Source organism: Ambystoma mexicanum, chromosome 9, assembly GCF_040938575.1.
Source record: "Ambystoma mexicanum isolate Mex_15411 chromosome 9, UKY_AmexF1_1, whole genome shotgun sequence".
NCBI lineage: Eukaryota > Metazoa > Chordata > Amphibia > Caudata > Ambystomatidae > Ambystoma > Ambystoma mexicanum.
This window is the reverse complement of record NC_090931.1, coordinates 1,468,218,959-1,468,246,463: the sequence shown is the minus strand read 5'-3', so window position 1 is coordinate 1,468,246,463 and position 27,505 is coordinate 1,468,218,959. Positions and strand designations below refer to the sequence as shown.

Genomic DNA, 27,505 nt, shown 5'->3' with positions numbered 1-27,505 from the left:
CAAGATGGCGCCTTTAGCCCCTTTGTTTAAACGGGTCCCGGTCTTCTTTTTGCGCAATTTCTTTTTGGAAAGGTCCTTCTAGTGTTTGTATCTGCGCGCCAAACCAGTTTTGGTCCCTTTGTTTCCATGCCTTTGGCGGGCTTCAGGATAGAATACCACCTCTGGCGTCTTGAGTGTCTGGGGTGGACAGGAAGTGAGGGAGGTGCACGACACTCCCTGTGCTTAGTCTATTAGGAGATCCAAATGCACTCTTGCATGATTGGCTGGCTGTCTGGCAAGGACAGCCACCCTGCTGGGTGAGTGGCAGCTTGGCTGGAATGAATGGGAGAAAACTGTTTAAAAGGTGAGTCTCTTGGACTGGAAAGCAGAGTCGACCACTGGAACAAAAGAACCGAAGACGAGCTGAAAGAGGACGGCTGCTGCAACTCCTGGACCGTTGGTTTGGCCTGTGAAGCCCTGCTGCAGGTCCGAATGCCAAGCTCCTTTCTACAGAGAAGCAACCTTCAAGGATGACTTCTTCCTTTGAGTTGGTAGGACCAATCAACTCGTAAGCCACCTGGATACCATTCTCGGAGCTGGTTAGGATTAACCAGGGGGAAGGACACCAGCTTGTGTGCTTGAAGAACAGCTACCTGAACTGAAGTGACTCCATTTTGTCTGCGTTTTCCGACTGACCCGTGCAGTGCAGGAGTCCCCCGACGTCCTCCCTCTTGTCCCCACGACTGAGGTTCAGGAATAGTGAGATCGGCAGGAACTGCCAGGAACCAACGTCTTCCGCTGCATCTTTTGCTTCATACTAAGGTACTGTGCCAACCCGATTGAGAGAACGCTTCTCTCGCAGTGAAAGTTTGTGAAACTTTCCCAACTTGCAGGCCTAATCAGCTTGTGACCCAACATATGATTCTTTTTCGTACAAACTACTTCTGAAAACGTTCGCAAAGACTTTACCGTTTACTTCAAGAACTGCTCTTTCCTATCCAAGACACTAGCCTATTTACTTTGGCCTAGGCATATTGAACTGAATCCAGTCCTGTAGTGAACCATAACTATTTGCACTGCCTATGAAGTATAGGTGATCTATTCTATTAACTTGTGCCTTTGCCTTCCCAGTTTAAGTGACTGAAATACCCTTTGGCTCCTATTTCAGGGGAGCTTAAGTTGTTCAGAAACGTATTGGTTTTGTGCTGAAGTATATTTGTGTATAATATTAAGTTGCCTCCTTCTAGTGAATGTTTTCTAAATGATTGTGTAATAAATTTATAAGTGTTTTACCAAGAAACCTTGAGTGTAAGTGTCTTCTTGAACCACTGTGATTGTAAGACCTCTGTGTAACCTCTTGTACTGCTCACATTCCCTCTTGAGATAAGCCTGGCTGCTCAGCTCGCTACCACAAAACTGTGTAGTACAGACTTATACCAAAGGTTGGTATTTGCTTACACCTGTAGTCCTAATAGTATGTGGTGGTCCCAGAGGGTACTGCATGCAATTCTGCCTAACAGTCCCGCACCCATCACCCACGTGTCCCCCTGGTAGCGGAGTATCAGTGCCTGGAGCTCCGTAAGAAGGTCAAGCGCAAGCAGGGAGGTGTGTATACCGCCACCAAGCACCATGTGGCCCCCCCACAATTTACCCTACACCATAACAAATATCCCCCTGTGGTAGGATCTCACTTATGTAAACTGGAAGGAGACCCTCTTGTGCAGGAGTATTAGGGTGCCCCGTGAACCCCTCGAGAATCCCACGTGGTAGGCCATCTTATAATTTGCTTGTCTAAAGAATTAGCATTTGGTCCTGGCAAGGTGCATCTCTCTGAGAAGTGCCTATTGAGGAACTGTAACACCAGCCTACACTTTACGCTAGAGCACAGCCCGTTTACATTCCAGGTCATCGAGACCCTCCCCTCATGTGCAATACTCCCTGATAAACCACATTCACAATCTATCCCTGCTGGGAATCACAGCCCCACCTCCCCACAGGCTCCAACCCGAAGTCCCCTCAACCCCCCTATCCTATAGAGCCCTCAAACATGACATTCAATCCAATTGTCAACCATAGCAACCGCCCCTCCTCTCCACCCTGCACTCCTCCCCTCCAGCCCCCCGGCCCCCAACATGAAGTACCTGTCGCCTGAAACCTCGCGTCAAACGGACTCAAGAAAATACCACTACCCATGTGCGGGGTGCTCGCTGAAGAAGCCGCTGCGAGCCGAGATACCCACCAAATGCCACATATAACTCATGATCCCCTTGTGTTGCAGCAACCAGCTGAGCACCGGTACCATCCCATGCTATGGTCAACAGTCAACCGTCACCCTCTGCCTCCAGCACAGCTTCTGCGCTAGCGGCTTGTTGCTTGGTCTGTGAGTCAAACAAAAGTGAGGATTGGCTCAGACTCCAGCTTGGGCCTTCCCTGTTACGCTCACCTGGTCTCCGCGGGGGTGTTGGGGCACGGTTGGAGCCCTCCCTTGACTTGACTCCTCGGAATCGCCTTCCCCTCCAGATAGTGGTTGGGCCTGCTGCTCGGAAGATGGGTGTTGCCCCTGAGTGAAGAAGAGAGGCAATGAAAATGGGGTGGGGATATCGTGACTTCCCCCAACCCTTTCATGGCAAAATACTGTATGCAAGCGCTTTCCCATATAAGCTCACCTGTAGTTTTATAATGCTGAGCTATCCGTCCTGCTTATTCTAGCAGGGGCGCGTAGAGCGGACCGAGTTACTTCACTGGTCCGTGGGAGTGTTGATCCAGACCAGCTGTGACCAATCCACTTGGAAGGTAAGTCTTTTGTTATGACTATTGTTCGATTAGACTGTCTGTATTTCATCTAATAATAATTCTTGCTATGTGTCATGCCATTTCGATAGGTACGGAGAAGTAAATTGGGACCGAAGTGAGTCCAGAAGTCTCTAGAGGCTGATGGAGTTTCAACAGTGACAGGTTAGTTGGTCTTTATAAGGAAACTCTAGTCTCTTGTACGACAAGGCTGTGCGTTCGATATGCACATGAGTTCTAACCTGTTGTGTTCTTATTTCCTCGTAGGTGCAGGCCGACGATGAAGAATGGCGTCCGGATTCTCGATGAAGATTCGCGGTTGCAGGATGAAGACTCCGACTCCGACCGTGATGGAATGCAGGTAAGAGGAAGACTCCGACTCCGGCCGTGATGGAATGCAGGTAAGAGGAGGACTCCGATTCTGGCCGCGATGGGATGCAGGTAAGAAGCGCTCTCAGCGATGTAGCGGGTGGCAGCAGGTAAGGAGCGCGCTCAGGGAGGTAGCGGTAGGCTGCAGATAAGGAGCGCTCTCAGGGATGTCTTCAGGATGGGGCTGCAGGAACCCAGTGATGCGCAGGTAAGCACAGCGGAGAGCGTTACGATGATGAAAGCAGAATAACGTGAAGCAAAGGCACGTGGATGGACTGGCCTTATATAGGCTGGCTCAGGCCCCTCCCTTTAGCCCCGCCTACTGACTTCCCCTTGCCCTTCTTTGGGACTTTGGCACGTGCCTTCCAATTCCGTTCTATGGCCACGCCCGGTCCAGCTGCACACGCCCTTGGCATAGAGTGTGCAAAGCACACTTTTATATGAGCCTGGCGCCAGAGGCGCCAGGACTGCGTCCAATGGGACCCTGGGGATGAGGAAGGACTGGCCCCTTGTCTAGTGGCCATGACATTCCCTGTGGCAGCCTAAGTCCAGGTGCAGACAAAATCTGAGTCTCCAGCCAAGCCCACACTTCTGTAGGGTTGTGAAAGAGGTGAACTGTCCCCTCATGGTACACCTTCCGCTGTGCAGGAAAGAAGAGGGCATATTTGATCCTGAGCGTTATTAACAACTTCTTCACCGAATCAAAGGACTGGCAGGCCTTCTGGACTGCCCTAGAGTAATCTGGGAAGAAGCCAATCCTGTGACTATTGTAAATAATTGGGGCAGTGGCCCTAGCCATCTGTAGCAGAGCCTCCCGGTCTCTGTAATTCAAGAGTCTTGCAATTATGGTACGAGGGGGGGGGGGCGTCGCGCGCCCTGGATGGGGTGACTCACTGGGATCCTGTGTGCCCCCTCTATTGAAAAGAACTTTAAAAGTTTCTTTGGGGCAAACAAGTCTGCCAGCTATTGCTCCAAAAAGAGTTCCATGCTGGGCCCTTCCTCCTTCTCAGGCAACCCCAGGATGCAGAGATTGTTGTGTCACGACCTCCCCTCCCTATCCTCTGCTCTGCAGCCATTTACCTCTCTAGTTTCCGAAGAGTATCCTTGGAGTCCAAGATGCGCTGTTCTGCCTCTCCCTCCTCAAGCCTTGCCTCAGAAAAGACACCTCTGACGCCAGCCCACCAATTTTCATACCCCTCAACCGAGGACCTGGATTCCCCTATAGCTCCCAACATGTCTGTGAGTGAAATGTGAGAATCCTGCGTTTGCTCTCCCGCAGTGTCCCTGCCAGAGCCTGGGGCAGAGGGTGGGGGTAAGCTCACTGTATACTGGTCCATTCTTTTCTGGAGCCCCCCTTTCTTAGTTGTGTCCTTGACCATGGCGCTGCACGTCACGGACCTGGGGGGGGCAAGCCCCGGCCGTCACAGTTCTTTTGCACCAGCTCGGCCCCCGTCAGTCCCAAATGTGGTATGCTCTCCACCTTTCCGCACCTCGCTGCCAACTGCTGTGCCTTAGGGGTGGGCTTTCCCCCCACCGCCCCCAACTCCAGAGCTAGGCACCCACACCGGCATGCATCCCCCCTTTACCCACACGCACCCTTGCCCGGCTATGGCAGCCAATCCGAGCCTGCGCCTGCCATGCACCTCGCTATCACTGTGTCCAGTTCCCAGCCCGGTGCACCCAACCGCAGGTGTTCACCCCTGTTGACACAGTTGCTCATAGCCCTCTCCAATAGCCCAATGAGCAGGCTCCCACTGCGGGCGAGGCATCACTGATTTCTCCCAGCCCTTGCGGGTGTGCGCCATGCAGGTTCTCCTTTCAACTGCTATTCAGGGCTGTTCTCGGGTCACAGCCGTTTGGTCCACTGCCTGGGGAAATGATGACGCTCGTGTGGACTAGGGTACACATACACATACCACCGTCTTGGGCCGCTGTCAGTGCTGGGCAGACTCGGGTGTACTCCCCGGCGGCAGAAGAGCCAGTCCGCGTGTCGGGGGAGTATAACAATTATTTGTGGACCAGTGCCCCACTCCCTTATTAACCAATGTGCTTCCAGCTGCCCAGATGGTCGCCCCTGCTTTACCGCAAATGTCCAACTTTCTGACCACTTTCACTGGCCGTGCTGCACTTCCTCCATTCTGCTTGCTGGGCCCTCAGCCAGCATGGCCAGTGAGCCAACCCGCGTCATGTCTCCAACCCCGGCCTCTCCACCTCTCTTCGCAGGCTCGCTGCTGCAGTCCCGGGCACACATTCAGCTCACCCACAGCACTCTCATAGCCCAGTGCTCACCACCGTGGGCCCGGCCTCCATGCCTCTCATTGTCAGGGCTGGTGTGAGTTAGCAGCGGGCAGTGCCTGCACCTGCTGTGTGATCACCGCTACTGGCCGGGGCACCCAGTCTCGTCTCACCCAGCACTCTTATGGACCGGTGCTCACTGCTGCTGGCCCGGCATCAATGCCGCTCGTTGCCTGGACTGACGTAAGGCCTACACCCGCTATGTGATCACCACTCTGGGTCTGCCTCCTGGTGCCATCTTTACCTCTACGGGTGCCGGGATCTGGAGACTGGGTCCCTCGCCAGGCTCCTTTGCCTCCGCTCACCAGCACTGTGCTCCCTGCCGGCAGCTGTCTGGAGCCTTCTCTGCTTGCTTCACCTCCCACTATGGCCTCATGGCGGGCCTCTAGCTTGCCGAAAATGGTGACCAGCCAGTTCCTTACCCGCAGGCCTTTGAGCCGGAGACAGGGTTTTGCTCTGGATTTCGCTCCGAAGCAGGAAGTCAGCAGGAACCAGGATCTGTACCTTGGGATATCGGCAGCTCAGGCAGAGCAGCCCAGGCTCACATCCACATCAGCTTGCTGCCAACAGCCGTGGTCACCTGTTCTTAATGGCTCCATCCAATATCAAAGGCGTCTATACAGTCGACCATCTTAGATCCATTCTTTCCAAAGTAGAAGGTAGCTCAACAATCAATTATGAACAATTATCGTATAACTGCACCTTCAATATAAGCTAGAAGGCTTAGCATCTCTCTTCTCTTGGCTGCAGCTCGTCACCAGCCAGGGGGAATGACTCCCTTCCCCAGGCTCCTTGCCTTCTCTCCTCAAGTGTCACACTACCAGGAGAATGACTCCCTTCTCCTGGTTTCTTAGATTTCTCAGTCTATTGAGCCCAGGGGAAATGGCTCCCTTCCCCTGGTCTCCTTGCTTCCCATTTAAGCTGCTCCGCAACTCAGTTCCCATAATGTTTAGGGTCTCAGACCAAAGCTTCCCCCTGTCACTGCTCACTTGGTCCACTCTTGTTTGTTTGTTTGTATTTATATACGAACCCACAGGCATATGAGCGCTGCCTATTATTTCCCACGGTGTGTGGGGCTCATTTATTGACCTCGGAAGAACAAAAGGCTCAGTTTGGCCCTGCCGGGATTCAAACCTGCGTCAGCAGGATCTGCACGGACGTCAAAGCGAGTTCTACTGGCTGTGCTATCTGACCGGCTGATCTTGTAGACAGAGAGGTTCTACACCATACATCACCGCACTGACTCTATGCTGGTTCTAAGGAAGCTTGGGTGGAAGGAAAGGGGAGAGATGGTCTAGAAATGCAGATGATGGTCTGAGTGTTCGTAAATGTTGTTTAGGTTGTTTTTGTACAACTCTCTGGGGATGTAAAACCACTAACGTTAAGGTGGGGCAAGTACAACTGACTAATGCTACAAGGAAGAAGATTCAGGTTTCCTCCTTCCTCCTTGCTTGCCCATATTCCCCATATTTGCTGAGTGGGCAGACTTGGTTCACTAAACTGCCAATTACTGTCACAAGGAAGATAACTCCCTTCTTGATTTGGGTCCCAGATCCCGGTTTCTCTCACATGTCGATTTCGTCCACCTGGCTCACTCTCTCGCCAAGTATTGCCATGCCACAAGTTAGATGCCTCATTTCTCGATGTGGTTCCCAGACCCCGGTTTCTCTCACTCTTCTGTTCAGCCCACTTGGCTTACTCTCTTGCCAAGTATTGCCTATTTATTTATTTTATTTATTTATTTGCATTTTAAAGCGCTCACACAGCCTGCGGGCATCAAGGCGCTGTTACAGGAATTATTTGTTTTTTAATTGTGTAATTGTTTGTGTTTTTTTTTTGTCTTAGTTGCGTATTTATAAGGCGCTTAAATACCCAGAGGTGGTTTAGCGCGAACCCAGGGATCGAACCTGTGTTACTTTGTGTCATCTTGCTTCCAAGGCGAACACGTTGCCGCTGAGCTATCCTCCGGGGAAGTTAGAAGTTTGATGCCTCACTTCTCGATGTCGGTCCCAGACCCTGTTTTCTCCCCTCAAGCCCCCACCGGCGTCGGCCCTTTACCTTCTTGGGCTCCTGGACGCTCTGCTGGTCCTCCTTGGGCTCTTGCTTTTGTTTGTCAGGCTGTGCAAGTGCTGCTCTGCTTGCCTGGTCTGGCCCTGCATCTCTCCTTCCCAACACAGGCTCCCAACTTCCAGCTCTGCTCCAGACCAGCCCCACGCAACCAGTTTCTTTGCTCTCTCGAGGCTGCATTACTTCCTTCTTCTCCGCCTCCTCTTTGAATCTCCCGGGCTGAGCGGTCCTTCTTTCTGGTCTGCTGCTGCGGCTTTGGCTCTCCAAATGCAGCTCCTCGGGCCTCGGAACAATTTCTGTAAGTCCCTTGTCAGTTTTTATCTCTGTCTCACAACCACTCCTCTACGGAAAGCTAGAATCTTCATTACAATTCCACCAGGTGTTCTTCATGGATTTGCGCCTTTTCTTCATGTCAGTACTTACAGAAGGTATGGTACCAACAGTACAGTATAACATTGAGGTGTGCCAGGATGAGTAGAGGAATAGGAGGATAGAGGTGGTTATGGGTTAGGGAGTACAGTGTTGTGCCGACTGTGCGCTGTAAGGAAGGCATGGTATCCACTGTAAGACACAAGTGACCACAGTTCAAGGGTGTTTATTGTACTTCAACAAAGGTATGATAAACACCTATCTAATCCTAAATCTACAGAAGTGATCAAGCTACGACCATCAAATAATAATAATGCAGTCCTAGTGTTATCTTCGTCAAAATGAAAGGGCCTATACTAAAAAACATATTGCCAATCCTTACCTCTAAATACAAATAGTGTGGGTTTTAGTGTTTATGAAAAATAAAGAAGTGTTCACAAAATGATTTGTCAGGATGTTCAGGCCGTTTGCCTCTCTTCCCCACATTTTCAGCACGGGACAAGGCAGTTCATTGGAGCGTAGCACAATCTCTGGTTTCTTTAGCACAAGGATACAGTTCAATCATTAGCATCAGGGCCTTCTGTGCCCATGTCTCGTTGCCTATCAAAGTCTCTTCATACAGAGGGCCTGATATGACACAACAAAACAAATGCAAAGTTGCTTTCCTCTTACAAGTATTCAGTGCAGATGATTCACTATTTACCCTGGATCCCCCTCTTCCGGGCTCAGATCCTTTCACAATGTTCATAGAATATTCTTTCTCGGGGGACTCACGGGTCACCCCGGATACACGTCAGCGGGGCTCAGATCCCCTCCTTAATACGATTAGTCTCCCTCAGCCGGGTTCGGACCAATTTCAGTTAGTATCAACTATCAAAGTTTTTCAAATGTGCACAGGGTTTGACTTGACCCATTGCAGGACCACTTTGATTTCACAATTCCTTTTTACATTTGCCACCTTTCAGTTGGATACCTAACGGAGACCTTTGAATGAGCACCCACGATGTGCCGAACCAGTTTGTTTACGGTATCTGTCTTGGCTTCAAAAGTTCAGTCAATCATCTGCTGTTTATCGAAGACTTTCGCATCGCTTGTCACATACGCTTCACACACTGCTCTCTTCAGTTTTCTCTATACAATGTTGCCTCTTGCAACCTTGGCTTTAACACAGACCGGTCTATCAATCTCCCCAACTCACCAGCTGTGTTGACTTTACTGGTGCTGCTTTGTTTTAGGAGCCAGGGACAGTACCACGGCAGCAAACGGTCCTCCCCGCCTTGGCTATCGACGCAGGTTAAACCCAGGTACCTCCGACACACAATGGCTGGTTTCTTCAGCTTTGATTCCGGGTCTTATGTTTCTGATTCTCGAAGGCTCTTGAAAGTAAGTCTTTCTCTGAAAAGGTCAAGGGCACTTCCCTCCTTGCAACCCTGTTCGGTCTTGCCGTCTTTCTCCTTGTATTAAACTGCCATTTTGGAACTGCTGCTTCCTCGCGTGCTTTGACTTGCTCAGAGTGTGCTTTTGTGCTCTGCCTTTTATCCATGTGGGGAAGTGTGATGGAAGTCAGGTGTGTGTAATGATCAGTAATAGCCTGACCCTGCCTGACCATTGTATTGGGACATGTCAGGTATACGGCTTGGGTGTTGGTCTGTTTTCTCACAGTGAGCTGTCGGTGAGAAAGTGTTCTTGTTGGTAAAGGGGGCGGGGGTGAGTCCCTAAGTATCCTACCTGGTAGGTTGGGGAAAAGGTGTTACAGGGAAGCAGATACCGCGTCTCGCCATCCGGTGTCCCACTTCCACTCCCCGAGGACCCCATATCCAGGTGATCCTCCAGCACTGGTCCACCCACAGAAACTGGATCCAAAAGTGATGGCCGTGTCCTGGCCACCTGTATGAAAGATCCCCGGAGACTAGCAGGTGAGACACCTTCAGGTTTCTCACAGTCCCAGATGGTCGTCCTTATCCCCACAGAGGGAGTCTCTCCCCATGAGATCCTCCTGCTGTGCAGCACCCAGGGAAACTGTTTGGTAGCGTCCTCACCTCGCTGACAGATTTGGAAGGTGCTCCCGCCGGGGGAGAAGTAACAACATATAGGGATTCGTCACATATCATAGAGACAAAACACCATCCTTCACTATAATATAGGTCTACTATGTAGTGGTACGCACATTACATATAAAGAAAAAAGGGTGGGAGAAAACTGAGCCAGGCATTACAACAAACAGTAATAATAGTCAAACAGGATTCTGGTGCGGACACCAATAAATTAACAATATTTGTAGACCTGTAGGTCATAGTATGTAGAAAATTAAAATGTGTGCCACAGTCAATGTAGGGCCTACAGTCCGGGGTTTGGGAGGGGGGGGGCATTACTTAAACACAGCCAGAGAACACTAAATGACAATATACATTTAGTCTGACAGCACCATGTTTTTAAACTTCAGAGGGGAAATGGATAGTGACAGTAATAAAGGTTGCACTGAAATCAGGTGTTCACATTCGAAGAAGTGGAAGACAAGACTTAAAGAATACATATACACTCACAGCTGCAAGCTAAACTTTAGTCTTTTACCTAAAACTCACTTGACCTCAACTGGACGCAGGAAAGTACTCTTTAAAAGACTTTCCGGTGCGTGAATGTTCCCCTTAGGAATAAACAGGGCAAAATCAAAAGGTGATCCACGTGTATGGGCAAAAGACAGGAAAGTCACTTTTATTGCATAGGTGAGGATTTTGTGCCAAACACCCGCAGGTGACGATTGATGAGTCCCTCAGAAACAACTCCAGAAATGTTTGAGAACCAGCAGCCCTGAGGGGAATGCAGTACAGCCTGGAAACCAATAAAGACAGCCTGCTCACCGACAACGGGGGTACCTGAGGATCCGGATCAAGAAAAACCCACCAACGCTGTGTCCAAAACGGAGGTACTCGCTGTGATATTTCCTGAAATGTCGGTTCAGGAATCCCCAAACAACCCACTCAGTACACATTTTCTATTAAGGTGTTGTTTGGATACTTCAAACTGCCAGGGCCTGGAAATCTGGTCAACGACGACCCAGACGGCAGGAAAGAAGAACAATCGTCCTTCCTAGGAGTAGGGCCACTCCACCCAGAAGTAAAAGCAGCATTGAGGAAGACTCCAAAAAAGCTGGATTAACTGGCAAGGCAAGTTGCAGTGGGTCCACCACAGAAAAAAGTCATATGTCGAATACTATGGTGGAGTCGGCCCAGCACAGTCCTGAAGAGCTGAGGAGGCAGAGTGCTGGGGTCAAAACATCTTTTGCAGGAAATCACAGCGACTAGCACCAAGTCGCCATGAGAACTTCAGAAAAGCGTTCATCTGGCTGTAAAACAGCCTGGCAACTTTCCCAGCATGGAAGTACTAGCTAATCACGCTAGGGAGCTAAAAATATAGGGTTTGCCAGTCAGCGAATATGGTTGGCGTCTAAATCCACTACTCACCAATTACCACCCCCACAGGAAATGGCATACTGAAGGCCAAGAACTGGTGTACACCAATTCAAGCCGTTGTAGAAAATGTGGGTATGGCTGGGCTTACACTGCCATTTTAGCACTACCTTGTGGTTAACCTGAACAAAATATTCCTTTAAAATAAAATGACAGAGTAGGACTTAAAGGTACATTGAGCTACCAACATGGTAAATCGGCTTTGGTGAAGCCAAAACTTAATGGCCACCAGCCTATTCCCTAAAGTCATTGCAAGGTGATATAATCAATCTAGTGCACAAACAGGGTACCCAAGAGGCACCCATGGGCCTGGGAGCATTATGGTGGTGTTGCAGGTGAGTATGTTCTTAATGAGTCAAAAAGGGTTCGAGTGGTAGGGGGGCTTCAGTAAATGTTTCTCTGATGACCAGAAATGGGACTGTGATCCTAATTAGAGAAAGGGAAACTTTCCTACAGAATTCCCAAATATTTATTTCTGCCTTAACATATGTATATTAGGATGAGGGTGGATAGATCCAGATAAAATTAGAACCATCCAAAATCACAAGATTTTAACATTCAAGCATGTTGACTAACATGCTGCGCTGTTTCCAAACCACAGCACAGAAGTAGTTTTACTTGACTAAAGAAGGGAAATCATTCCAGCAATCTAGCTTGAGCAGCACATGACATTAACCCAGCCACAGTAAAAAGGAATGGACCACTCCTACGTTGCTGTGATGCAAAGACGTGGTCCTCCTCCACCCCCCGCCCCTTGTTCTCCTTCAATCAATTTCTGGCTATCCGAGATCAGAGTCTCCCCATCTACCTCTCACCCACCTTCCCTCTATGCCCCAGTAAGCATTTGGGAATGGGATTGCACAAGGACTTCTGTCAAGGATGTTGGGATCAGAGGAAGCCACTGTGCAGAATAAATCACTTCCTGTGAGAGCGCGCTCTTCCCCCTCCCCATCTATTTAGGCCTTTGAATAATGGCACCTCTGTAATGGATGCCAGAAGTCCGGCACACTTCTTTCCTACGTGCATCTACTTATATGGAGATGTAGTTCTCCCGGATGTAGTAATAAAAGCAGAGGTTTGAGGACCTGAGAGCATAGCAGTAGAATAAAGCCATCACTGCTGCTGCCACAATCCAATTCTGACCAGCAGAAATGCATAAACACAACCAGTAGTTCCAAGGTCAGTGGTGGGCTTAGGGACCGTAGCTGCAATCCACCCAAGGAGGGCTTTGTATAATGTCCTGTTTACTGGGACATCAAACAGGGGGCGTAATGTAGGATCTGTAAGGTATTAACATGCATGCAAACAATAGCAATTTTGTGAGGATTGGGGACCCGGATTGTGCTGATTGTCCAGCCAGAGTTTTGGAAGAATTGTGAACCTGCGCCATTCACCAAGCAAACCACATTTTCCCTATTGTCTGCTGATTTACCATGAACTTCAAGGCAAACCTCTGAAGGAATTCCCACTTGGCAAAGGTACCACAGAGAATGATCAGCCACAAGGTGGGCCTAAGTGCAGGTTCTGCTGTCGAGGACCATCCCCTCATGTGGGCCTATTCCCTTATCATTGTACACCCTGGCAGTAACCATGAGAGATAACCATACATTCCCTAATCCACCTTTATATATTAAAAAAAACTTCTCCCGCTTAATCCAACCCAGCACTGGGCCCTGCATGACTGTCAGTTTCCCGAACAGCCTTTCAATGAACTCCTGGCACACTAAAGAGAAGTTCCTGTGGTTGAGACTGGTGGTAATCACAGAGCCCACACCCTATTTCCTAGACCAGTATTTGAATGTCTGACACAGGCATTTTGTGCTAACCTGGTTTTTGCTTTTCTATGGTCTTAGCCATCCTGAGCATGCATTAATTGCCGGCAGGGCCAACAGAGGTATGCGTCAGTCCTCTCTCTTCTATAGGCATCAGTGCCTGGAATTGTGTCCTCTTGAGATCGCTCACTTCTATTCCGTGCAGGCACGAAAACTGGTTCTGGTGGGTTCATTGTGACACAGTGGCTGCTGTAAATACCTCCACAGACCTTTTGCTGCACAGAAACCTAATGGTTATGCTAAGTGAAAACCCAATCACCCCCACTGTTAATTTCCTTTTTTTGCAAAGATCCCAGTTCTTTTTCTTTTCCCTCATTCTCCCTTTCTTGCCCACAATTATTAGTTTCCAGCAAAAGATATAATGTTCTTTCTTTTGACCAATGCTCTATTATTCTTTCCTCTTTCCATGCCTCAGCATTCTGTTTTACATGAAAACATGTGATTCTGATGTCCTCCTTCCTCATTTCATTCTCTGCCTGGCACCAAAGCTATTGTGCAACAGTCATATGACGCACACGCTGGGCATAGCCTCTATGCACATGCCCATTACACTACAACCTATTTTACATTCAAGCTATTTACCCATTTTGATTACCCGTGACTTGAGATTGTAGTGTTTTTCATGCCGTGTTTTTTCTGTCTTTCATCAATAGAAGTCTACTTCACTGTCTGGTCTTCTCCCTGTTGCAGGATGTCCAGGATCTCCTGGAGAGTTGGTCACAGTACCTCAAGACTGCACGTGCCATTTTCCTGAGGGCTCCCAGCCACAACAAGAGCATCTTCTTTGGCAAGAAGAATGCCCCATTCCAGAAGAATGATCCCAGAGTGTGCAGTGTTCCTTTTGCCACTCGGAGAGCTACCTTCAAGGAAGTGCAGCGTGTCCATGCCATGCTGTCTACTCTGCAGGTGTACGGTGAGATAATGAGCTAACCACGGAGAAGGACCTACAGAGGCGGGGTGTGGTCAATGGAAGCAAGTCCTATCTAAGGAGGAGAGGCACAGTGGATGGGGAAAGGATGGACATTTTGCGAGATGTGCAGTGTGTGGCAGCACTGACTGTGATGTCAGAAAAGCCAACCATCCAAAGAAGTGTGCATGGCGTAGGGTGATGCAAGCGCTATCGCATAGAACGGGCAGGATGTTGATCAAGGAAAGGTGCACAGGGGCAAGATTTGGATATCCAAGAGAAGACGCAAGTGGCGTGGCCTTCCTGAGGGGTTCTGTGGGCATCCCTTTTGGGTGCATGCAGTAGGGGATATCTCTTGAGTGGGTATGCATGGTGCATCAGGTTGTAGCTCTCGAAGAGAAGAGCAGGTATCGTAGAATAGGAGAAGCCCTAATGAAACAACATACACACCAGGCAAGAGTGGAATGTTACAGGAGCAGGATTTGTAGCGAAGCCGGATATAAGTTAACAGATAACCCAGTGTTAACAAGCAGACAAGTATTGACACTGATTAATATGAAAAATAATAGGAATGAAAGGGATAGCCAAGGTTTTCTATAGATAGTTGCCTTAAAATCCAATAGGTTACTGTTATAACTATTGTCACATGTGTTCTCAAGAACATACCAATCCTCAAAGACGGTTCAAGGATTTTTATTAAAGATTTCAATGGGGTCCAACTAAGGGACGTCCTTCTCTCGTCTTCCCTAAATCCCAAGGTGCTCACTATATTGCGGTAAACCCTACTATCTTGAACCTGGCAGGCTGAAGTCAAGCACCCTGTATTTCGTATTCCCTCTGTTGTCTTTGAGATGGATCCTAATCTGGGGTTCCATAAGAAGAATGGTATCAGGAAGTAGTGCCTTCCACTCATCCAGGTCTCACTCAATCTTTATTTCTCACACCCTTTTACTGCTCACCCTGATGTGCCTCCCTTCCTTTCCCTTCTACTCTCCTCATGTCTCTATCTCTCTCGCTCTGTTCCCTGGATGTTATCCCACCTCATGTCTACTCCTATTCTCCCTCTCAACTCTACTACTCTCCACTCCCATGACTCTCTGCTCCCATTCTACACTACACCCCTCCTTTTTTCACAGTCCTCTTCCTTTCACTCGCTCAATCACCTTTCGCATTCAATTTCACTTACTCCCCTACACCCCATTTAGCCTCACTGACCGTACACACCATACATGCACTCACATCCAAGTACTACTTTTGCTCGCCAACCAATACCTCACCTTGAACATGCTTTCTGTAATTCTCTTCCACACTCTGCAACATCATTCTTCCTCTGCCTGTTCTCTTGGTCTGCCTTCTCCTCCCTTGACCTCACCCGAATAACCCACACTTCCGTGTTCTTCCTGTACCTTTTTATCCTCCTTCTCTTTTCATTGGCCTTCTTGCTCAGCTTGTTAGTCTACAAATATGAGGCTACTGTAAAGTAATGAAAATACACCAGTCACGAGGAACAAATATGTAAACCGTTTATTCACACTCGAACTGACTCCACTTTTACAATACACGGCATACAGGCATTGGAAAAGTGAGCAAAAATGTGTGGGCATAGGGGTGTTTATGCAGTTTTAGAATACCATGACGGATTCGGGCTAGCTCCTCACGTGATAATGACTTGTGACCTACAGACCTAAGAACGTGGGCAATTCACCATAGCAACATGTGCTCGAATGCTCCATGTCACCCTACAGACTATTTACTGTCTGGGAAGCAACGCCGAGAATGGTGTAGGAGGATATTGTGTTCTTCAGTACAAGGTAACATTCCTCGCGCTACTTTATCTATTTTTGTGCTAGGCTAAAAGGTCAGTCTGTATTTCTACTCAGTAGTTTGATCATCTTAGAAACAGAATATGCTGTAAATGTCTGGATCGCATGTTCACATTTTACTGCGGAAAACAAGACAGTCCAGGAAGACAGGATGGCACCTAATTTACAGATTAGCTACGTTCGTGCCAGTGCTTCAAGGTTCTCTGTTGCAGAGTTCAGCGTGCTCAGTGATTTTAGCATTCCTGTGTAGGGATGTGTTTTAGGGAAGCTTCCGAAGCGGTGACTTGGTGAGCTTTCACCGCGTTCAGAATGAAAACTCGGAAATGAGAGCAAAGCAGCCAAGATGGCATTTTCGGAAACCGCAATGGCGCGGTTCAATGTGTACGTGCTTAGGCCAATATTATAATGCACAATATATCTACTTTTACAAGCTAGTTCCTCTTGCCACTTTCTGCCTTGCTTTTCTCCCAGGGATCGGGTTACAGAGATGAGAAACCATAAAGGGCTAGTTAAGCCTGCCCCCTTTTTGCACACATGCTCTTTAGTGTCCCACAATAGTTGCCTGCTGCAGCCAAAGTTAATTTCAGGGGTCATATTCGGTTACGGAAGAGTGTCTGGATTACTGGTTTGCAGTGAACAATGTTCTGCTGGCTTTATGTTCGCCACTGCATGTAGCTGGTGGGCTTTATGCTCCGTCCTCTGCCACAAGGAATTCTGGTCACGGCAGTCCTGAAAGAGAATAGAGAAAACACTGGGCAGTATGGTGTATGGTCATTATGGGGTGATCTGCAATTGTAGCCAGACGCATTTGGAGGGGACAGAGACTGGGGCCCTACCCCTCCTCTGGGGCTGCACTGGCTCTGGAAAACACTGTGGTAAGCCTCCTGGCCCAGGTGGAGAAGGGTCCCCATGCCCACTTGACTGGGGGTAGCCGACCCAGTCACACAGTCAACGAGCAAAGTTCGAGGATTGGAGCAGATATTGTGACTGTTTTGTGCCCCAACATAGTAACAAAAACAAAGCTGATCACACACCAAAGGAATGAAAGAACTTACTAGAATGTGCTGAAGCAACTTGTGTTTTCCACAGAAAAATAGGAATTAAGCTGTTTGTGGATGCCTGATGTTTTATACAGCACATACCTAACTGGGAAGCAAAACAGCATTGAGGACTAATGAATCAAAGCATAATCGAGACCGAAGTTGGACCAATGTCAGAACAGAGCCTGCAAACTTGGAGAAAGCTGGACATCGAAAGAAAATATGAGAGTTACGAACATTGTGAATAACGGCTGATAAAGCTATTCAGGTTGCAGGAACCTGAGAACCCATGTGTACAATTACCCTATGAAAGAGGGAGGAAGGAAAATACATGAACACTTTGAATAAGGGCTGAGAAAGCCACAGAAGTGAGAGCTCTAACAGAACAGGGTGGACATTTGCTGAATGTGAAATAACGTGGGTTAAAGAAAAACAACCTGTCTGAGGATTACAGGACTTTGGGGGAGTCCCAAAGCCTCCGAGGTGGAAGTGTTTCTTTTTTACTAGAGTGATCCAAATGTTCACACCAAGAGAGCGTTTTCTTTTAAAAGGAGAGACTGAAACCCATAACTTGATATAAAGACTGGGAAGAATATCCTGCTAGATGAACATGAATTTTTAAGACTGAGAGCAAGTCAAGTATAAGTTGGGCCAGGCAGCAGCCCTGCTGAGGCTATTGTACAAAGCCTCCCCTTTTGCTTTTTTAGTTGGGCATGTTCTAAAGTGGTAGGGCCATTTAGTTGGATAGGATTCGGACTGAAGAGCTTTAATCGGGACTTTAACGTGCACCCACAGCTTTTATTTTTCTAGGTAGGAAACTTACCTCATAGTGATGGGGCTAGACAGGCATTTTGAATACATTTTATTTTAATAAAACTCCTTGAACATGACTTCTAATAGTCCAAGTCCTCCTTCTGGTTCACCACCGCAAGTAGTCCCAAACGCTGACGGGAGCAGGATGCCGATACACAAAGTGCCAGAAGCCCGGCAGCCAAGTTTAGGGAAGCCAACAGAAAACAAGACTTTAAAAGGGCAGCAGTATGCTGGAAGTAAGGAATGATTCAAGCAATTATCTGTTTTGGGGTACAGAGTAGCGACCTGTCGAAGCAGGGTAGGATGTTTCTGATAACTTCCAGAAAGAAACCACATGCAGCACTTAGGATTTCGAGGAAACATAGTTTATGGAACCCCTCCATGTGTCGCTTGCAGGACTATTGGCTTCTTGAATATAAGAGTTTAACCACACGTTCCAAAAGCCCTTGCACTGGACATGGCTTGTCTGCAGCAGAGTTATGATATGTTATGGTTAATAATTAGTGACAAGGCGCGCACTCTGTTGCCAGTCAAGTTTTCCTGCATTGACTTCTCCTTCAAGCGCACGTTTTCATGACTCCATCAATCTTCAGGGAGGCTGTGTTTCTTTACATTTTCAGGCTTGTCTTGTCCAGGCACCTGCAAGAGAAATTGAGTGTGAAAAATACAAGTACCAGAATCCTTAGAGACACTATAGTCAATTAACCTGTTACACCTGAAAAGGAATTGAAGACACGCCTGAAAAGGTAAAGAAACACAGCCTCCCCGAAGATTGATGGAGTTATGAAAACGTGTGTTTGGAGGAGATGTCAATGCAGGAAAACTTGACTGGCAACAGAGTGCGCGCCTTGTCACTAATTCTTAACCATTATGTTCCAGGAGTCCCAGGCTCAAAAGGCTGCCGCACCAGGGCCATCATGCCTTACAATGGAGAGCCACAAACATAGCTTTCCCCCTCCCCCTATCAAGGGTAAGATCTGTGCTATGGAGGGAGTTGTTTCCAGTCACCTGCAAGAGAAATTAAGTGCGAAAAATACAAGTACCAGAATCCTTAGAGACACTATAGTCAATTAACCTGTTACACCTGAAAAGGAATTGAAGACACGCCTGAAAAGGTAAAGAAACACAGCCTCCCTGAAGATTGATGGAGTCAGGAAAACGTGCTTTTGGAGGAGAAGTCAATGCAGGAAAACTTGACTGGCAACAGAGTGCGCGCCTTGTCACTAATTCTTAACTATTATGATATGTTATGTTCCTTTTTTTATTTTCTTTCAACCAAAGCGTTATTTTCACATCTTCAAGTAACATCCTTCTCTTCACATCAGCCCATTATACATTTCCATCAAAATGTTAGGTTCCAACTACTGTAATCTATAACATCCCCTGTCCCCAATCCCCCCCCCCAGTCCTTGGGTGGCTCATCATTCATCTCTCCTGCTCTGGCTCCCTCCCCTCTTCCTCAAGGATTCCCAGTGCCTGTAGTCTCTTCGGGATATATAGATGCAACATGTCCTTTATCGCATACTGTATGTAAGGAGACCAAATTTTACTGATGGTCTTTAATGTCCCCGCACTATTGCAGTCATTTTCTCCACATCTATTGTGTCCCAGATCGCATAGTACCACTGATTAATAGGTTCTCTCTGGTTCCATTGTCTCGCTATACACCTCTTCACCGCCATCATGAGGTTCGCCCAAAGCCTTCCTGCCTTTCCCCCTACCCTCCCTTTGTTGTTGATCAAGCATAGTGCCCAGGAGTACCTCTGCCTCCTCGAATTCCCTATCTACCCCCATTGTTTCCAGCACCTTGGACTTTACCTCCTGCCAGAAATGCTTCAGACGCTGGCACCCCCACCATATATGCACCATCGTCCCCTTCTCCCCACATCCCCTCCAGCATAGTGCTGACCTCGCGGGAAACATTTTATGTAGGCTCTCCAGTGTGTAATGCCACTGATGTAGGAGCTTAAATTGTATTTCCTGGTGTTGTGTCGATGTGTATGAGGTGTTCCAACCACTCATCACCCTATCCCACTCTTTATCCGTAAACGCCCTCCCTCTTATCCCCTCCCACTTGACCCTCACAGCCACCCCTTCTTCATTCTCCCTTTTCATTAGGATTTTGTTTATTGCCGAGATCAGCCCTTTATTATTGCCTGCAGACGCTATCAGCCTTTCTGACTCTGAGTTCCCTCGTTGCCCCTTCCATCATCGCGGGTGTCCCTGCCCAGTGGCTCAGCTGTTGATAAGAAAACCGGTCTTCTTCCTTTAAGCCCATCTCCCTTTTACAATCTGCAAATGCCCGAAAATGTGTCCTTGCATAGAGGTCCCCTATCACCCTGACCCCCTCACCTCCCCACCCCCTCCATTCATCCCTTGAACCTGCCATATTCTTTACCCGGTGGGAAGTCGGGGTTTCCGAATACAGGCGTCATCGGGGACGGCCATGGCGACAAGATGAGCTTACTGTTCACCTTTTCCCAAATCCTCATGGTATTGCTCGTAATTGGATTCCTTCATAACCCCCTTGGTCTATCTCCCTTCCTTTCTTCCATCCATCACCTTCGACAGATGCTCACCCGCCACCGCTCGTGCCATCCTTACCCAATGCTTCTTGTTGTCTGGCCTTCCTCATTCGGCCAGTGCTCTTAGCTGCGCTGCCTGGTAATATTTGAATATGTTCGGGCAGGCCGCCCCCCCCCCCCCCCCTTGCGCCTTATTCCTGAATAGTATCTTCCGTTCAATCCTCGGTTTCTTCCCTCCCCATATAAAGTTCATAATGCATTCTTGAAATTCCTTCAGGAGCTTCCCAGGTAGTGAGAGAGGGATCGCCTGAAATAGGTAAAGTATTCTCGGGAGTACATTCATCTTAACTACAGCGATTCTTCCAAACCAGGATATATATAGACCGCTCCATCTTGCTAGATCCGATTTAAGGTGCCTAAGCAGCAGATGATGGTTGGTCCCTACGATTCGTTTAATGGACGCAGTTAGGTTCACTCCCAGGTACTTAACTGGACCCTCGGCCCATCTGAAAAGGATTCCTCTCTGCAACTGGGTCTTTTCCAGTTCCCCCACCAACAGATTCAGTGTTTCGAATTTCCCGAGATTTACTTTAAAACCCGAGACCTCTGAGCACGCCTCAATCTCCTTTAATATCGCTGGTAGCAACTTCTCCAGTTCTGTGATCATTAGGATCACATCATCCGGAAACAGCCCTATCTTGTGTTGCGTCCCTGCCCAGCTGACTCCCCGTACCTCCTCGCTCCCCCTTATCCTGTGCGCCAATGGCTCCTTCGCTAGAGCGAAGAGAAAGGGCCGACAGCAGGCACCCATGCTTCGTCCCCTTCTTATTAAAAATGGGTCGGTTAGGCGCCCATTAACATTCACTCTGGCTTGCGGGTGTTGATAGATCGCCTTTATCATTCCCACGAAGTTCAGTCACATACCCACACTCTGCAGTATTTGTTTCATGAACGCCCAGTTGACCCGATCAACTGCCTTCTCAGCGTCTAGCATAATTAGGCACGTGGGGTTTCCTCCCCCCCTCCCCACTTTGTCCACCACATGTAGAACCCTCCTTATGTTATCAAATGTATTGCGTCCCTGTATGAAGCCTGCATCACCAGCGCTGGTTGCATCTCTTCTAGCCTAGCCGCTATCACACTGGCGTAGATCTTAGCCTCCACATTGATAAGTGCAATGGGACGATATGAAGAGCACACGTGCGGGTTCATCCCCACCTTCGGAATCAGGGTGATATGCGCCATATTCATGGACGTGGTAACCTCTCCCGCCTCTCGGAAGTGGTTAAATAGGTCAGTGAGAGTCCTTACTAATAAGTCCCTAAATGTTGTATAAAATATAGCTGTTAATCCATCTGCTCCTGGACTCTTGTTCATCTTTAGTCGGGCTATAGCCCTTTGCACCTCCTCCACCCCTATGGGCTCTTCCAACTGCTCTTTTTGTTCAGGCGCTAGCAGGGCCGGTCTTACACCAGATTGCACCCCAGGCGGAAAGCATCGATGGCGCCCCGCCCCCCCGACCCCTAAAAAATGACAACCAAAAAATCTGTTACAAGTGTTGTAAATAGGGTACTTCATTAAGAACCAGATATAAATACAAATGCAATAGAAAATGCATACACTAGACACTAGGTGATAGTCTTAGAATGTTACCTGTATTATGTGTTCAAAAAGTAACTTGTCTTGTCTTTGCCTTTGCGAATTGAAGCACAGCGTCGGATAGATCCAGGGATTGGCCAATGTCATTTTCGATTGATAAAATAGCAAGCGATGTCAGTCTTTCATTGGCCATTGTTGATCGAAGGTACGTTTTAATGAGCTTCAGTTTGGAGAAGCTGCACTCACCACTTGCAACTGTGACGGGCAGAGTGAGCAGAATCTTCAATGATATCCAGACATTTGGGAAAATGTTCTTCAGGTTAGCATCATGAATATACTGGAGAACTGGTAGTGGTGTAACTGTCCCTCTTGGTAACATGTAGCGTATGTTTTCCAATTCAACATGAAGGTCCTTGCCATTGATGTCAGAAGATTCACCATGTTTTAGTGTCTGGTGCAGGTTTGTGCAATGCTCCAATAGTGTTTTTTTGTCCATAGGAAGCTTGCTAAGGTCATACAGAAAGCCCCAGCATTTTTCATGATCCTTCATTTGTCCAAACCTTTCTTCAATTGAACCATGGGCTGTGTCAACAAGCACATAAAAAAAACTCCCTCTTGAACTTTTCTTCTGGGCTTTGGGTCTGTGTTAGATCATCTCTGCCCTCAAAATCAAACTGCCTCTTTCGAAGGGATTGTGTCCTCCGACGTATTCCTTATCTTAGATATCTCTTTCCAGCTTTGCTGGCCTCGGAAATTTTTTCTCTAGAGGGCGCTGCGCGTCGACGACCGCCGAGTCGATGTCCCTCGACAGCCGCCGTATCGACGTCATCCTGCCTATAAAGGCCGCGCGCAGCGTCCGTTGCTCAGTTCCGTTTTTCCGCGCTTACTCAGTGCCTCGGAATATCGTTGCTCAGTTTTCGTAGAGAATTAATCCAATTTCCTCGAGATATTCGATCCATACTCGATGGCTTCCTCGTCGGAACCGACGACCCCTCGGTCCGGCTTTAAAAAATGCTGAGACTGTGGAAAAAAGATGTCGCTGACTGACCCTCACAGAGTTTGTCTGTGGTGTTTGGGAGCAGAACACCATTGTTCGGAGTGCGAGGACTGTATGTCCATGACAGCTAAGGCCCTGAAGGAGCGTAGGGGGAAGCTGGAAAAAGGTAAGACTTCTAAAGCTTCTTCTTCCTCGATGAAGTCGAGACATTCGTCTCCTCGTCACCATTCGCGCTCCAGGTCTCGAAGCGGGTCCCATCACTCCTCGAGATCGAAGCACTCGAAGAGGAGACGTCGAAGATCCCCTTCTTCGTCCTCCTCTTCCTCTCTTTCACATAAGAGAATCCCTTGCCCCACGAAACATAGTTCCCGGGCTGAATGGGAGGAATTCCGTAAAAATATGATGAGCGTCTTCGAGAAAGCGGCCTCGACCCCCTCGAAGACTGCCGAGAGCGATGCTCTGGTCGAAAGACCCAAAGGTCCAAAACGCCGCGAGTCGCAGTACCCCGCAAAGGAAGCTTCTCGAGCGCATGACGAACCCTCGAGTATGTCATGACCACAGGTTAGTTTTTTCCCATACTTGTCCTAAGAGATGCAGGTTCATAGGGAATTTATTTGCCCTAGCTGATTATTGATTCTAATTCCCCATATTAATGGTTGGTTGGAGTTTCGTTAATGGCCGCTAGGTGGTGCCTCTGGGTCAGTTAGCTAGCGGGTCTAGTTGTTTTCATGTGCCAGCTATTTAAGCCCCGCCCATCAGGAGGCTCGCGCTTCGCGTAGTTTGTCTGAGTTCAGACGGAACGCTCGCCGCGTACCTCCGTTCCCTGTCACAGCTCAATATTCCTTGTCCACAGATAATTACCATTCATTCCATGAGTAACATTAATTAGATATCAGCTCCCTTCCTGTATTTTCCAGTTTGCTGTCCTTCCCGGCTCAGTCACAGTCCATAGTCCGAAGTCCTGTCATAGCGGTCTCCTCACCTCACAGTCCGTAGCAGTTTTCTCTCACGCAAGTACTCCCATTATGTGCAAATGCAATTGCTCCGTTTTTGTTGCCTTATCAGATACATTGAAATTGTGTATAAATGTTATTTGAATCCCTCACGCATTTCAGGGTATTACGTTGTTATTAGCGGGTTCGTGCCCTTTCTGTGGAGTTTGCCTTGGAAGTTGTTTTTCTAGTCAGATATTTTTGGTCACACTCATGTTCATATTACGCACAGTGATAAGGTGTTTCCATGTTTCCGACCGAGTAGTTCTTTGACTCTTCTATTGTTTCAGGGGTTTTCTATTCCGTCCCGCAGTGTAGTGAGGAAGTTTTTTCTGTAATTTTACACATGCATCTCACCACAGCATATTGCCCCTTTAGGTTCAAATTAGCATAGGGTGTCTGTCATTTCTTTTCTTCCAAGTGATATTTGATCTCCATAGTGCCATTTAGCCCCTTATAAAAGAAACTATTATCCAGTGTCCCATCTTCAGGACTTGCGCCCCTGTATAGTACAGGATGGAGAGCTCAACAAATTAAATACCAAGGTGAGATATTGCTGGTCCCATAATTACCAGTTTTGACCTTCTATTTAACAAGAGAAAACTAAGGAAGGGAAAATTGTTATTTTCTTCACAGAAATTCTGTGTCTAGTTCCCAGGAAGGTAGAAGTCAGTTGGAGTTCCAGAAGGTTCCCGCAGAGTTCAGGTGAGCGTTACAGAGTAAAGCTAAGACCTCGAATCCTTCTTCGAAGGTTCCGTCGACGAAGGTTCCGTCGACGCCGAGGTCGGTGTCTTCGACGCCGTTGTCGAAGGGACCTTCGATACACGGGTCTGTCGACTCGACGCCATCCTCGACACCGGCGTCGACGCCAAGGAAAGTCACGGTTGCGGCGCACCCAGTGGCTATTCCCAGGTCTTCGATGACGATGTCGTCGAGATTGTCGACATCCTCGAGCAGAATTCCAATTCTATGGAGGACCTTGAAGCCTCCGCCTTTGTTTTTCGACGCCACGTTCGAAGCCTTCGGCGTCGACGACATCGACGTTTTCTAGGCCGATTACAACAAGTTTGGCACCCTCTGCCTTGGAGATGGGTTTCACATCCTTTGTGAGTTCAGTCCAATTGAGAACACAGTCCTCAATTATGGAAGAGGGAGAACTATCTGACCAAGAAGAGACATTTGAGTTGCAGGGATCTGCAACCCCAGTTCAAGAGGAGTTATCCTCAGAGGAACGCAGATTAAAGGAACTCCATGATTCCTTACATGAGGCAAGTGGTTTAGACACTTCCCCTGAGGTGGAGTTCGCTAAACCAGACCCGGGGGAGCATACTGAAATCCCTTATAGAGCCTTAATGTCATGATCTCTGCTTCCAAAAGATCAGGACTTGCCCGACTCCCTTGGAAGCAGACCCATAACCCTGGTTCCGAGTGCCAGCCAGTCCCAATTGGGACCTTTTGGACCCTGTCCTGGCGCCAGTGGCACCAGGCTCATAAAGATGCCCAGTCCCAGCGCTGGAAGCGCCGGGCTCATAATGCTTGGGTGGACTTACCTGCAGCAGACCATGCTGCTTACTTACCTGCCAGTTGAACCCCGGATCCTCTTCTGTTTGGGACTACTTTTCCTGTTGGGTGGGGCAGGAGCCACTCCCTAGGTTCAGAACACTGGAACTCTTCTGGAAAGCAGGAACTCTTTTCTTACCTAGGCGTGGCTGTGGAAGGAGACACCTAAGCACTACAGGAGGCTATTTAAACCACACCCGATGGATGAATCTTGCTTTGTGTTATTCTGCATTCTCTGCAGCAGAACGCTCATCGTGTCTTCTGCTTCTGATCCTGGGCCTAAGGAAACAAAGGCTTACCATCCTGGAATCCAGTCTTCAGCAGCACCTGTAAAGACAAAGAAAGAACAGGTTAGCACTACGGTCTTCAGTGGCAGCGCATCTCTTACCTGGTCCATCGGCTGTCACCAACGCCTCGCGCTGCATTCCGGCATCTGAAAGACAAAGGCTTACCTACTCTTCGCATGTTCCGGAGGTCTTCGCACTGCATTCCGGCATCTGAAAGACAAAAGCTTACCAACTCTTCGCACGCTCCGGAGGCCTTCGGCGCTGCATCCCGCATCTGAAAGACAAAAGAAGGTGCGTTTAAAGACATTGGGCAACTTTATTACTCACGTGCCATTACTCGTTCCCACGCCGAATCCAGTGGGTATTCCAGCACCCTTCAGCTTCTCTAAAGCTCCGAACTTGTACCTGCAAGATAAAAGGGACAGTTAGTGCGCATCGTGAAGCAGGCTACAAGCGCTTACCTACGTGCTTCCAGGCGCTTCTATTCCTCACGCGGGTTCGATCCTCAACTCTCATCAGCCCGCCATCCGCCATCGCCGGAACTCTGCAAAACAAGAGATATCATTACAAAAGACTTTTAAGACATTTGAAGCGCCCAGAACTTACCGTTCGTGCAGTTAACGACGGACAGCAGTCCTCTGAGGTCAAGAGGCCTGCACCCTTATCCAGTGAAGGAACTGGTTACGGCACCCTGCCCCGAGGCAGATGGAGAGCTCGGCGTTCACTTACCTAAGGTGAGGGCGTTAACCTTTGGGGTTCTACAGGAGAAGAGAAAGGGAAGAGGAGAGAGGCACCCAATAACCCCAGTTCATTAATCCCATATTTTCTATCTGCAGACATCTTACTCTTCGAGTCAGACATACAGTGCACAGAGGTCCAGCCCAAAGAGCCAACCGTGTGTTACACATCACCTTTGAAGATACGGCATTCACCCAGTCAAGACCGGCGCCTCTGCGGGAATCAGGTGAGCGTTACAGAACACAAAGCCTACCGCAAAACTCCCACCCAGGTGCTATGGAAACCTCGGATACCGACCAACTAGCCCAGTTACTTGGGGAACTAAGAGCAGAAGTGCATGCAGCCCGTCAGGAAACGAATGCTCTAAGAAGGGAACTGATTATTTCCAAGGAGCGAACAGACGATCTCGCTAGACAATTGCTACAGTCACAAGACGGACAAACTCCGTTACCCGCATCAGGGGCAAATCTTCCTTCAACATCCTCTACGAACCCAGTGCAGATCAACCTACCTGGGAATGTACCTCTGGCTCCGCCCGAACGATTTTCTGGTGACCCAAAGAGGTTTGCAGTGTTTATTAATCAGTGCCGGTTGCACTTCTTATGCCGGCCAGCAGCCTTTCCAACTGATCAAGCTAAGGTAGCTTTCGTGCTTTCGTACCTTAGTGGCAATGCGGCAGACTGGTCGATCCCTCTAGTTAATCAAGATGATCCGGTTCTCCATGATTTTCAAGCTTTTCAGCTCAGTATGGAAAAACTGTTTGCAAGACATTCACAGGGGCAGGCCTTGGACAATGAGCTCCTTTCATTGCGACAGGGTAATCAAGAACTTTTGGCTTATATTGCGTCTTTCAACAGACTGATAGTGGAAACTCGATGGCCTGAGGACAAAAGGATTACGCTGTTTTATAGAGGTCTACGTGGAGAGCTCAAAGATGTGTTAGCCCAAGTAGTGAATCCCCCGCAAGACTGTTCGGACTATATTGACTTAGTCGTTCAAATTGACCACAGACTGCAGAACAGGAAGGCCGATCGTTCCAAGTTTGATGCTCGAGTA

General features: G+C 48.4%; 1 protein-coding gene across 2 annotated transcripts in view; it reads left to right on the top strand.

The window, feature by feature from the left end:
* The window catches only part of ANKZF1 (ankyrin repeat and zinc finger peptidyl tRNA hydrolase 1), an 803,428-nt gene that overhangs the window by 325,526 nt on the left and 450,397 nt on the right, over positions 1 to 27,505 (top strand). For both annotated transcript variants that reach the window (XM_069616921.1, XM_069616920.1), the window contains exon 8: positions 13,859 to 14,081. In XM_069616921.1, coding sequence (XP_069473022.1) covers positions 13,859 to 14,081 — 223 coding nt within the window. The remainder of the gene's footprint in view (positions 1 to 13,858; positions 14,082 to 27,505) is intronic.